General features: G+C 43.7%; 1 protein-coding gene across 2 annotated transcripts in view; it reads left to right on the top strand.

Annotated features, from left to right (window-relative positions):
• AK7 (adenylate kinase 7) overlaps positions 1–12,990 on the top strand; it is an 89,563-nt gene that overhangs the window by 11,070 nt on the left and 65,503 nt on the right. For both annotated transcript variants that reach the window (XM_037831914.1, XM_037831915.1), the window contains exon 4: positions 4,937–5,031. In XM_037831914.1, coding sequence (XP_037687842.1) covers positions 4,937–5,031 — 95 coding nt within the window. The remainder of the gene's footprint in view (positions 1–4,936; positions 5,032–12,990) is intronic.

Raw genomic sequence — 12,990 nt, forward strand, 5'->3', positions numbered from 1 at the left:
GGGAGCGTTGCCCCAAGGGTTGCCTTGAGGTGTAGAAGGCAGCCAGGGGTTGTTAGTTGGCAGGGTGGAAGGAGCGGCGGCAGCTGCCGGTAGCGGCTCCGAGGGGGAGCTCGCCGAAGGGGGAGACGGGAGTGGGAGGCCCCAAGCGTTGCAAGATGGCGGCGCGGTGGGTGTGGCTAAGACACAAGATGGTGGATCAGCTCCGCCCTGTGGAAGGGCGGGGTAAAGCGTACGCGGTTTCCGGCCCAGCTTAGGGCTGATGTCATCACCGGAGCATTTCCTCCCCTCGATGGAAAAAGAAGGAGGAAGTTCGCCATCTTGGCGTGGCGCAATGTTATTTTGCTTTTTGGGAGTCACCTCGAGCGCGTTGTTAATCTGCTCGACTAAGGACTCCGTGTCCGAGTCATGATTTGAATTAGTATCGCTATCTGAATCTGTTGGCTGGGTTGATAGGGCCTCCTTGGATTTAACGGGGCCTCGATCAGGGGGGAGGGAGCCTTGAAGGCAGGAGCGGATGGTTATTAAGGTGGGGAGCAAGCCGGGAGGGAAGCGCTTGCTCTCATGTTCCATGGCGTTAGTGACTCGATCAATAAGATGATCATAAGTAACAGGGTCCCAAAGATGGCAAGTGGTGAGCCATGGGTTAAAGGGCAGCAGGAGGTCCCAGTATACTTGCAGCTGCCGGACAGACACTTTACAGCGATGCGTGTCCAGGAGACCCGCTAGAGCACGAACTTGAGGTGCCTGGCACGTAGATAGACGATTACCCATAGCTGAGGGGGGAGGAGGGGGGGTTGTTTACCGAGCAGAGAGAATGAGATAAACCGTGGCCGCAAGGCCGAAGGAGACGGCGAGAGCGGAAAGCAGTGCCCTTTGGCAACGGGAGCAGTCGGGGGGGGGCGGTTGCAAAGAGGCACACGGCGCCAAATGAGGAAACAAAGATACAAAGAACCACAGCAAAGTAATGGAGGGGAAGAGGGAGAGCGTTAGGAGGAACGGGGGTCATAGAAGTGCGCATACAAGAGGACGAAGAGAGCGTGGGGGAAGGGAGGAGCGGCTTCGGAGCGGTGAACCTCACACGGCTCCAGAAGCGGCGAAGGAGAGGCGGCCCTTACCTTGCAGGCGAGGAAACGGGAAGCTGGAGAGGCGTCCGGGCGAGCGGGCGACCTGCCGAACTGTTGTGTGGAGACGTTCCTCACACGGGGCACCAGTTGCAGTCGCGGTTACTGCTTCTGGGGGGAGTGGCGGCCGGTAGCGGAGCCCTCAGCTCTCGGGGCTGCTTAAAGTGTACCGGCGGCGGGGGCTCTTTCCCGGAGGCGAGGGCGAGGCGGAGGACTTGGCCAGGTCCTCGGCGGGAGGCGTGCAAGGTGTGGAGGGCGGCGATAAGGACAAAACACTCTTCATCCAGTAGGAGTATGCGTCAAAGAGATTTATTCAGGGGTGATTACAGGTTATATAGGCTGGTAAGAAGGGCAGGGCTGGAAAAGAGGTGAAGCAGCCTTAAATGGCAATACTGAAGGGAGAGGGGCTAGGATTGGCTCTGAGAGGACGCAGGAGCCGTTGCAGCGGGCGGGAGTTGTTCTGGCCACGGTGCATGCGCGCTGGTGGTGGCAGGAGTGGCCTTGGCACAAGGGAGTGTGTGGGCAAGATAAGGAAGTGGGGAAAGGGCGGTTGGGAGAAAGGCGGTTCCCTCCGGCGAGCCTCCCCTGCCCGTGGCATTTTGGGTGAGGAAAAGGGAGCTGCCTTGACCTCGCTCCCCAGGCTCGGGGGGGCTGCAGAGGGCACTAACGCCCGTACCCACTACCCTCCCCAGGGGGTGATATCAGGTCCCCTGGCCCAGGCCTGGTAAGTTGAGGTACAAGCTCAGTCACCCGCAGGTACCAAGACAAATAAGCAAAGTTTTCTGCCCCCAGGACACTATAATTCACACAGGACAGCAAAGGCCAATGTGAGAAACTAATACAAGAGAGAAGGTGGCATGTTTACAAGAAAGGGATACACAAGAGTGATAGGACCCGAGGAAGGGGTTCATCCTTTTTGGAAGGATTAGATTCCGTTCAACAAATATTCAGTGATGGCAAGGGTCAGGGAAGGCTTGTGGAAGGTACTGTAGAAAGAATGCTTGCATTTTGTAAATGCTTTGGAGAACTTAAGGAGCTCTAGGGGCCTCAGGCACAAGAGAACAAGATGGTGTTTAGCACTGTGCTAGCCTTATGAGTCATCTCCTCATTAAGTCAGGAGTGATGGAGAAGGCAAATCAGCTCATTTGAATCATCATTCTAAACTGGAAGACAGCCGAAAAGGACACAAAGCACCAGATATTCCAATGCTTTGCATATATTGTTTTAAGTGAATTCCATTAGGGATCAGCAAACTTTTTCTGTAAAGGGCCAGATACTAAATACCTTGGCTTTGCAAGCTAACTACCTTTGTCAGGAGAAAGTAGCTATGGACAATAAGTAAATAATGGGCCACATTCCAATAAAACTTGATTTACAAAAGCACGATTTTCCTATCTTGTCTTTCACAGATACTAAAAGAAAAGCAAAGAAAGAAAAAAAAGAAAGAAAAGAATGTATAGAAGAAAATGATAAATTATTAGAAATGAGAGAAAATATTTGCACTGAAAACCTGATATATATATTTTTTAAAGTCTTTCTTATATCAACCGAGAAATATCAAACTAAGCTGCAAGGCAACAAAAGGGTTTATTTGGGGTCTTGAATTGCAATTAGGGGAGCACAGATTCAGGTAGCAACACACTTCTTGTCACATCTTGGCATTTCCAGGGAATGGTTTTTAAAGGAAAAGAAGATTATGCAAGTTGTCTGAGGTTGGTGGATATTTAGGGCACCCCAAATGTCCTTCGGGTTGGATGATTTACCGAGTTCCTTATCTTGTGCTTTGCGTCTGGTGTCCCAGTGTCCTCGGGGTTTTGAGGAACACTGTTGCTGGAGGCTGTGCACACTTCGGCAGTTTGTGATATCAGGCTGAGACATGCATGAAGGTCACCTCCAGAGTGACCTCCCGACTCCATTGTAAATCTCTTAGCCATATTAACTGTTTTTTTTCTTTTTACACATATATGGATAAAGTGCATGTTTGAAAGTAAACAATCAGATCATTTTAGACTCATTATAAATATCATAAATAAAAAAGGATAACCCAGCTAGAAGACATCTAAGTGTGCCAACTATTCACAAAAGAGGTTGATCTGGAGCATAGCAGAGCAGTAAGATTAAAAGAGCAAAATAGAGGAAGCAATTGTCCCCGTTAGAATTTAAAAAGAAACTAAAATTAACATTTGAATTTGGGATTAATATGTGAACATAGTGTTTTTAGACTTAATTCATCTTAGGGTATGAATCCATACATTTATGAGATTTAGGATATAGTATTTGATTTTTTTTTTTAAATTTTTGGTAGTTGTTTAAGAAATCACTCATGAGACTAAAACAGTACCATGACAACTGTGTCACTTAGATCCTCCGACAGTTTAATTAGACCTCACTTTATGGCTTAGATTTTTTTCTGGAAAAGTAAGTGTCTTGAAAAAAACATCTTAAGGGAGTCACAAGCTGAACACATTTCAGGCGTGGAGCCGTCCCCTAAAGTAACAAACCCCCTGGTAATTCAACCCCTCCACTGTTCTGGATTCTGATCCCCACAGATGGTTTGCAGTCGAGCATTTCAGCCTCACCAGCGTCCTCCACACACACCCCCGGCCCCCGGCCCCTACAGCACAGCCACGATCCCCCCCACCAGCCAAGGCGAGTGGGAAGGGTGGGTGCACCCAATTTCCTTCCTTCCACAACCGCTTCAGCTGAATAGAGAGCCAACCCAGTGGCCATCCCTTCTGATCTAGGTCCTCTCCAGCCCCCCACTAGTTGGGATGGGGACCCCTGCTCGCTTCCCAGGCAGCCTGGCTGCTAGGGTTGGATTCCCTGCTCCAACGCTGTTCTCTGTTGATTCTGGGCAAATTGTGCCTCTGTTCCTTCATCTGCAAAAAAGGGAGAGCAGTAGCACCCACTTCATGGTGGTGAGAATTCAATCAAGCCCAGATTGTTCCAAGTCACTCGAGCTTTGATTACTACCACCAACCCTCCAAAGAGTGAAAGCCCCTGCCACTAACCAGGATGCTGACTGATGGGGAACAAACCTTGGAGCGGGGCTCGGCAGGTGTCAGGAGGCTGGGGAAGAAAGACAGCAAAAAGGGAGGCAGGAGACTCCCAGGGATGAGCCTGGACCCGGCATTGTGGGAAAGAGAAATAAAACAAAATAAAGTTTCAGTGGCTGAGAGATTTCAATGGAGCTGAGAGGTTATTCTTGTGCATTATATAGATACCCTTTTTTAGTTTTTAGTCTATTAGAATAGCTAGAAGGAAATAACCTGAAACTATTGAACTGCAACCCAGTATCCTTGATTCTTGAAAACGATCATATAACCATACAGCTTGCACAGTGTGACTGTGTGATTTTGAAAACCTTGTTGCTCGTACTCCCTTAATCCAGTGTATGGAAAGATGAGTAGAAAAAAGGGGGACAAATAGTAAGTGAATAATAGGGGGGAAAAGGAGTGTGAGATGTTTTGGGTGTTCTCTTTTACTTTTATTTTTATTCTTATTTTTTGGAGTAATGAAAATGTTCAAAAAATTGATTGTAATGATGAATGCACAACTGTATGATGATACTGTGAACAACTGATTGCACACTTTGGATGATTGTATGGTATGTGAATATATCTCAATAAAATTGCATAAAATCCTTTTTCAAAAAACGGGGGCAGGACAGCAAAGCATCAGCGGTAATGCCATCTGGTGCCAGGTCACTCCTGGGAGGAGTAACTTTAAGCCCCACTGCTAACCATCAGTACACAGGGTTTGGAGAACAAGTTCTGCATGGATCCAAATAACCGCTCCATTTTTTGTCCCTGCAGCACTGAATGAAGAAGTGGGCCATTTTGAGAAACGGAAGATATTTATTTTACTCTCCACCATGATGACCTGGGCGCGATCCAAGCCCCTCGATCCTGTGAGTAGTGTGTTTACTTTTCCTTTCTGCAACATTTCACCCTTCATGCCTTGTAATCTGTCTGCAAAGGGGACCTTTTTATAGTGCGTTGTGTATTCTCACACTCCAGAACTCTGTTCTATAATAAGCACTCGACAGAGTTCATTGACTCTAAGCTTCCTCAGTTCTAAAGGGTTCCATTGCTTTATATGCCACTAAGAAAAAAAAATCTGCCTGTTAATCTCTAACAATGCGTGAAAGGCAAACTGGAGTAGTTTGCAGACTATATCATTTAATTCAGGACACCAAAGTTTTGTTGCAACAAAGGAAGCCAGATCACTTGAAAGAATGGAAGTCGCTTTGGAATTCTACGTATGGCAAAGGAGTTTTATAGACATAAAAAGGAAGTTAGCTTGACTCCAATTGATTTGACCAGAGTTTGCCCCCTTACGGAGGTGGGTTTAGGGCAGATGGGCTTTATTTTGTGTTGGGTCAAAGGTAATGAACTAAGAGCTTGATTGGCTCTCTGGGCCAGCTGCCTTGGTGGGGATTACAAGTTTCAAAAGTTACAGAGGAAACTCAAGAGGGCACAGGTTTTTTGGCTCTGAAGTGTCCCTAGGGCTTTCTCTATAAAATGTTATCAGATGCTTTCTTATCACTTAGAATTTTTATTTTAAATGTATTGAAAGCTCTCTTTTAGACTCAGTTAGACCTGTATTTTTGTCATATACATTCTTGCATGTCTGACCCTGAGCCTACAGAATGTGTTCCACCAAAGTCTGACGGGCATGTAAGGCTGAAAAACGAGGCAGACCACTTCATATAGCAAAATACTAACAATCTATTAGAGAACTTACAAGAAGCTGGTGCTGGGCAGCCACAGAACATTCAGAGTGGCTCTCCACCCTGCCCAGAGGGTTACTGGGGGTTACGTAGGGTAAGAACAGGGAAGGCACAGAGCCAAGCTGGGATTTGCAAGATCTTAAACATGTCTTTTTGAAGTTACTGAGATGTAGCAGGAGTGATTCTAGTACAGATAACTGTGGTACTTAGGAATGCACACATGCACTTCAAGAAGCACTTAAGGGCGGCAAGTTGTCTTATCTAGGAATTTAAGGCTTCTCTGGTTTATGGCCTCACACTTATGTGCATATATTAAAAAGAAAATATAAACAAAATACAGAGATTACAGTATTCCCCATATGCCTTCATATTTGTTGTCTAACTGCTCTGAATCGTGCCTACATTGTCTGTTTCTACACAGCAACTCAGCAGTAAATTTAAATTGTGTCATTTACTTGCGGGTACTTTCTTTTCCTGTAAAGCATGTGGTTTTTACTTAGGAATTGTAGACTAATATTCATTCATCCAACATTGCTCATTTTCTTGACTAACATCTAATTTACATTTACTGCTCTGTCCCCATGGCTTTGCGCATATGCAGTTCCTTCTCACTTCAGTGCTGAATTGCAACGGACGCTTTTGAAAGACATGTCATGTCAAAGGGCAACCAAATCAACGTGCATAGTCCCAACAATGTACACAACTGCAATCTGAAGTGATGACAATACCAATAGTTGTGCTCAAGATCGGCCAGGCACAGGCAATGACAACTCAACTTCAGTGCTTCCTGCATGATTGCAATTGTACTAAGCTGTTGATCACAAGACACATTCTAATTTCAGAGACGTCCAAATGTGAGAAAAAAGGGAAATTTAGAAGCAATGGGATACGTTATTTATAACAAGGATTTTTTTTTCACTTTCTCTATCCTTGGGTGGACTGGGAGATCCTTGAGGACAGAAACCAGGGGTTCTGTGTCCTTGTCTTGTAATGCTCACTCATCTACCTCATTTGGAGGCCAGTTTATTTTATTCTTTTTATCATTCCTTCCCTCACAGCGCCTAGTAAACGGTATACTACATAATATTCATTGGTTAGTTGATTGGCTGGCCATTTTTTTTCACTTTTTCATTGATTGTCCTGACTCTTTCAATTATAAACCAACCCATACTGACTTAAGCAAAGTGGGGAATTTATTATCTCCCATAACTGGTAAATCCAATGATGGACTTCTGGCAGGTGGTCCAGAAGCCTAAACAGTGTCCTCAAAGCTCACCCTCACTCTGTTTCTCTTTCCCTCCTATCACTCCTTTCCTCCTCTGGAAGGCTTCGTTCTCAGGTAAGGTAAGCTCCCCCTCCTGGGGTCCAGGAGCTTCCAGGTTTATGTCTTTAGAGCATCCTTGCTTCCTGAATAGATGATGCTCCACCCAGGGGCTGGAACATGCTTATGGGTCAGGTCTTGATCATGGGCCTAACCTTGAACCAGCCACTGTGGCCAGGGGAATGTGGTACCCTGATTGGCCAGACCTGGGATCCTGGACCCACTTCTAGAGCCAGTGATGACCAGCCTCCTAAACTAGATGGACCAAGAGCAGAGAAAAGATGGTTCCCCCAAGAAAATATGGGGAAACGGCTCCTAGGTTGGCTCTCATGTTCTTTTGGTATGCCCCCATCCTCTCATTGTGGTTTTCATTTACATTTCCCTGATGTCAAATGATGTTTCTAAAAGTCAGGTTATTTGGGCATCGTTTACATCTGATAAAATTAACCCTTTTTAGTGTACTGTTCTATGAGTTTTGATCAATTAATACAGCTGCATAACCATTGAAAAATCAAGATATGGAACACTTCCATCCTTCTCCCCACATTCCCTATCTCACACCACACACACAAAAATAATTCCAGATTACATTTAAATAATTAAATGTAAAAAATATACCTTTAATTTTTTAAAGAAAAATTATAGCATTTATAGGGAAGGATTTCTTAAACAAACCTAATAATGCTAGGCTTTAAAATCAGCTGCAGGAGGTGGGGCAAGATGGCAGACTGGTGAGCTGTATGTTTTAGTTACTCCTCCAGGAAAGTAGGTAGAAAGCCAGGAACTGCGTGGACTGGACACCACAGAGCAATCTGCCTTTGGGCATACTTCATACAACACTCATGAAAACGTGGAACTGCTGAGATCAGCGAAATCTGTAAGTTTTTGCGGCCAGGGGACCCACGCCCCTCCCTGCCAGGCTCAGTCCCGTGGGAGGAGGGGCTGTCAGCTCCGGGAAGGAGAAGGGAGAACTGCAGTGGCAGCCCTTATCGGAATCTCATTCTACTGATCCAAACTCCAACCATAGATAGACTGAGACCAGACACCAGAGAATCTGAGAGCAGCCAGCCCAGCAGAGAGAAGACAGGCACAGAGAAAAAAAAACAACACGAGAAACTCCAAAATAAAAGCGGAGGATTTTTGGAGTTCTGGTGAACATAGAAAGGGGAAGGGCCCTGAGGCGCATATGCAAATCCCAAAGAAAAGCTGATCTCTCTGCCCTGTGGACCTTTCCTTAATGGCCCTGGTTGCTTTGTCTCTTAGCATTTCAATAACCCATTAGATCTCTGAGGAGGGCCCTTTTTTTTTTTTTTTTAATCCTTTTATCTTTTTCTAAAACAATTACTCTAAGAAGCCCGACACAGAAAGCTTCAAAGACTTGCAACTTGGGCAGGTCAAGTCAAGAGCAGAACTAGGAGAGCTCTGAGACAAAACGCAATAATCCAGTGGCTGAGAAAATTCACTAAACACCACAACTTCCCAAGAAAAGGGGGGTGTCCGCTCACAGCCATCATCCTGGTGGACAGGAAACACTCCTGCCCATCGCCAGCCCCATAGGCCAGAACTGCCCCAGACAACCCAGTGTGACGGAAGTGCTTCAAATAACAGGCACACACCACAAAACTGGGCGTGGACATTAGCCTTCCCTGCAACCTCAGCTGATTGTCCCAGAGTTGGGAAGGTGGAGCAGTGTGAATTAACAAAGCCCCATTCAGCCATCATTTCAGCAGACTGGGAGCCTCCCTACACAGCCCAGCAGCCCAGAGCCGCCCTGGGGGGACGGCACTCACCTGTGACATAGCACACTCATCCCTCAACAGAGGACCCGGGATGCACGGCCTGGAAGAGGGGCCCACTTGCAAGTCTCAGGAGCCATACGCCAATACCAAGGACTTGTGGGTCAGTGGCAGAGACAAACTGTGGCAGGACTGAACTGAAGGATTAGACTATTGCAGCAGCTTTAAAACTCTAGAATCACCAGGGAGATTTGATTGTTAGAGCCACCCCCCCCTCCCTGACTGCCCAGAAACACGCCCCATATACAGGGCAGGCAACACCAACTACACACGCAAGCTTGGTACACCAATTGGACCCCACAAGACTCACTCCCCCACTCACCAAAAAGGCTAAGCAGGGGAGAACTGGCTTGTGGAGAACAGGTGGCTCGTGGACGCCACCTGCTGGTTAGTTAGAGAAAGTGTACTCCACGAAGCTGTAGATCTGATAAATCAGAGATAAGGACTTCAATTGGTCTACACATCCTAAAAGAACCCTATCAAGTTCAGCAAATGCCACGAGGCCAAAAACAACAGAAAATTATAAAGCATATGAAAAAACCAGACGATATGGATAACCCAAGCCCAAGCACCCAAATCAAAAGATCAGAAGAGACACAGCACCTAGAGCAGCTACTCAAAGAACTAAAGATGAACAATGAGACCATAGTACGGGAGACAAAGGAAATCAAGAAGACCCTAGAAGAGCATAAAGAAGACATTGCAAGACTAAATAAAAAAAAATGGATGATCTTATGGAAATTAAAGAAACTGTTGACCAAATTAAAAAGATTCTGGACACTCATAGTACAAGACTAGAGGAAGTTGAACAACGAATCAGTGACCTTGAAGATGACAGAATGGAAAATAAAAGCATAAAAGAAAGAATGGGGAAAAAAATTGAAAAAATCGAAATGGACCTCAGGGATATGATAGATAATATGAAACGTCCGAATATAAGACTCATTGGTGTCCCAGAAGGGGAAGAAAAGGGTAAAGGTCTAGGAAGAGTATTCAAAGAAATTGTTGGGGAAAACTTCCCAAATCTTCTAAACAACATAAATACACAAATCATAAATGCTCAGCGAACCCCAAATAGAATAAATCCAAATAAACCCACTCCGAGACATATACTGATCACACTGTCAAACACAGAAGAGAAGGAGCAAGTTCTGAAAGCAGCAAGAGAAAAGCAATTCACCACATACAAAGGAAACAGCATAAGACTAAGTAGTGACTACTCAGCAGCCACCATGGAGGCGAGAAGGCAGTGGCACGATATATTTAAAATTCTGAGTGAGAAAAATTTCCAGCCAAGAATACTTTATCCAGCAAAGCTCTCCTTCAAATTTGAGGGAGAGCTTAAATCTTTCACAGACAAACAAATGCTGAGAGAATTTGCTAACAAGAGACCTGCCCTACTGGAGATACTCAAGGGAGCCCTACAGACAGAGAAACAAAGAAAGGACAGAGAGACTTGGAGAAAGGTTCAGTACTAAAGAGATTCGGTATGGGTACAATAAAGGATACTAATAGACAGAGGGGAAAAATATGACAAACATAAACCAAAGGATAAGAAGGCTGATTCAAGAAATGCCTTCACGGTTATAATGTTGAATGTAAATGGATTAAACTCCCCAATTAAAAGATAGAGATTCGCAGAATGGATCAAAAAAAATGAGCCATCAATATGTTGCATACAAGAGACTCATCTTAGACACAGGGACACAAAGAAACTGAAAGTGAAAGGATGGAAAAAAATATTTCATGCAAGCTACAGCCAAAAGAAAGCAGGTGTAGCAATATTAATCTCAGATAAAATAGACTTCAAATGCAGGGATGTTTTGAGAGACAAAGAAGGCCACTACATACTAATAAAAGGGGCAATTCAGCAAGAAGAAATAACAATCGTAAATGTCTATGCACCCAATCAAGGTGCCACAAAATACATGAGAGAAACAATGGCAAAACTAAAGGAAGCAATTGATGTTTCCACAATAATTGTGGGAGACTTCAACACATCACTCTCTCCTATAGATAGATCAACCAGACAGAAGACCAATAAGGAAATTGAAAACCTAAACAATCTGATAAATGAATTAGATTTAACAGACATATACAGGACACTACATCCCAAATCACCAGGACACACATACTTTTCTAGTGCTCACGGAACTTTCTCCAGAATAGATCATATGCTGGGACATAAAACAAGCCTCAATAAATTTAAAAAGATTGAAATTATTCAAAGCACATTCTCTGACCACAATGGAATACAATTAGAAATCAATAACCATCAGAGACTTAGAAAATTCACAAATACCTGGAGGTTAAACAACACACTCCTAAACAATCAGTGGGTTAAAGAAGAAATAGCAAGAGAAATTGCTAAATATATAGAGACGAATGAAAATGAGAACACAACATACCAAAACCTATGGGATGCAGCAAAAGCAGTGCTAAGGGGGAAATTTATAGCACTAAACGCATATATTAAAAAGGAAGAAAGAGCCAAAATCAAAGAGCTAATGGATCAACTGAAGAAGCTAGAAAATGAACAGCAAACCAATCCTAAACCAAGTACAAGAAAAGAAATAACAAGGATTAAAGCAGAAATAAATGACATAGAGAACAAAAAAACAATAGAGAGGATAAATATCACCAAAAGTTGGTTGTTTGAGAAGATCAACAAGATTGACAAGCCCCTAGCTAGACTGACAAAATCAAAAAGAGAGAAGACCCATATAAACAAAATAATGAATGAAAAAGGTGACATAACTGCAGATCCTGAAGAAATTAAAAAAATTATAAGAGGATACTAGGAACAACTGTATGGCAACAAACTGGATAATGTAGAGGAAATGGACAATTTCCTGGAAACATATGAACAACCTAGACTGACCAGAGAAGAAATAGAAGACCTCAATCAACCCATCACAAGCAAAGAGATCCAATCAGTCATCAAAAATCTTCCCACAAATAAATGCCCAGGGCCAGATGGCTTCACAGGGGAATTCTACCAAACTTTCCAGAAAGAACTGCCACCAATCTTACTCAAACTCTTTCAACACATTCAAGAAAATGGAACACTACCTAACTCATTTTATGAAGCTAACATCAATCTAATACCAAAACCAGGCAAAGATGCTGCAAAAAAGGAAAACTACCAGCCAATCTCCCTAATGAATATAGATGCAAAAATCCTCAACAAAATACTTGCAAATCGAATCCAAAGACACATTAAAAAAATCATACACCATGACCAAGTGGGGTTCATTCCGGGCATGCAAGGATGGTTCAACATAAGAAAATCAATCAATGTATTACAACACATTAACAAGTCAAAAGGGAAAAATCAATTGATCATCTCAATAGATGCTGAAAAAGCATTTGACAAAATCCAACATCCCTTTTTGATAAAAACACTTCAAAAGATAGGAATTGAAGGAAACTTCCTCAACATGATAAAGAGCATATATGAAAAACCCACAGCCAGCATAGTACTCAATGGTGAGAGACTGAAAGCCTTCCCTCTAAGATCAGGAACAAGACAAGGATGCCCGCTATCACCACTGTTATTCAACATTGTGCTGGAAGTGCTAGCCAGGGCAATCCGGCAAGACAAAGAAATAAAAGGCATCCAAATTGGAAAAGCAAAGTAGCGGGATACAAGATTAATGCACATAAGTCAGTAATGTTTCTATATGCTAGAAATGAACAAACTGAAGAGACACTCAAGAAAAAGATACCATTTTCAATAGCAACTAAAAAAATCAAGTACCTAGGAATAAATTTAACCAAAGATGTAAAAGACCTACATAACTCTACTAAAAGAAATAGAAGGGGACCTTAAAAGATGGAAAAATATTCCATGTTCATGGATAGGAAGGATAAATGTCATTAAGATGTCAATTCTACCCAAACTCATCTACAGATTCAATGCAATCCCAATCAAAATTCCAACAACCTACTTTGCAGACTTGGAAAAGCTAGTTATCAAATTTATTTGGAAAGGGAAGATGCCTCGAATTGCTAAAGACA

This window comes from Choloepus didactylus, chromosome 4, assembly GCF_015220235.1.
Source record: "Choloepus didactylus isolate mChoDid1 chromosome 4, mChoDid1.pri, whole genome shotgun sequence".
NCBI classification, from domain to species: Eukaryota; Metazoa; Chordata; class Mammalia; order Pilosa; family Megalonychidae; genus Choloepus; species Choloepus didactylus.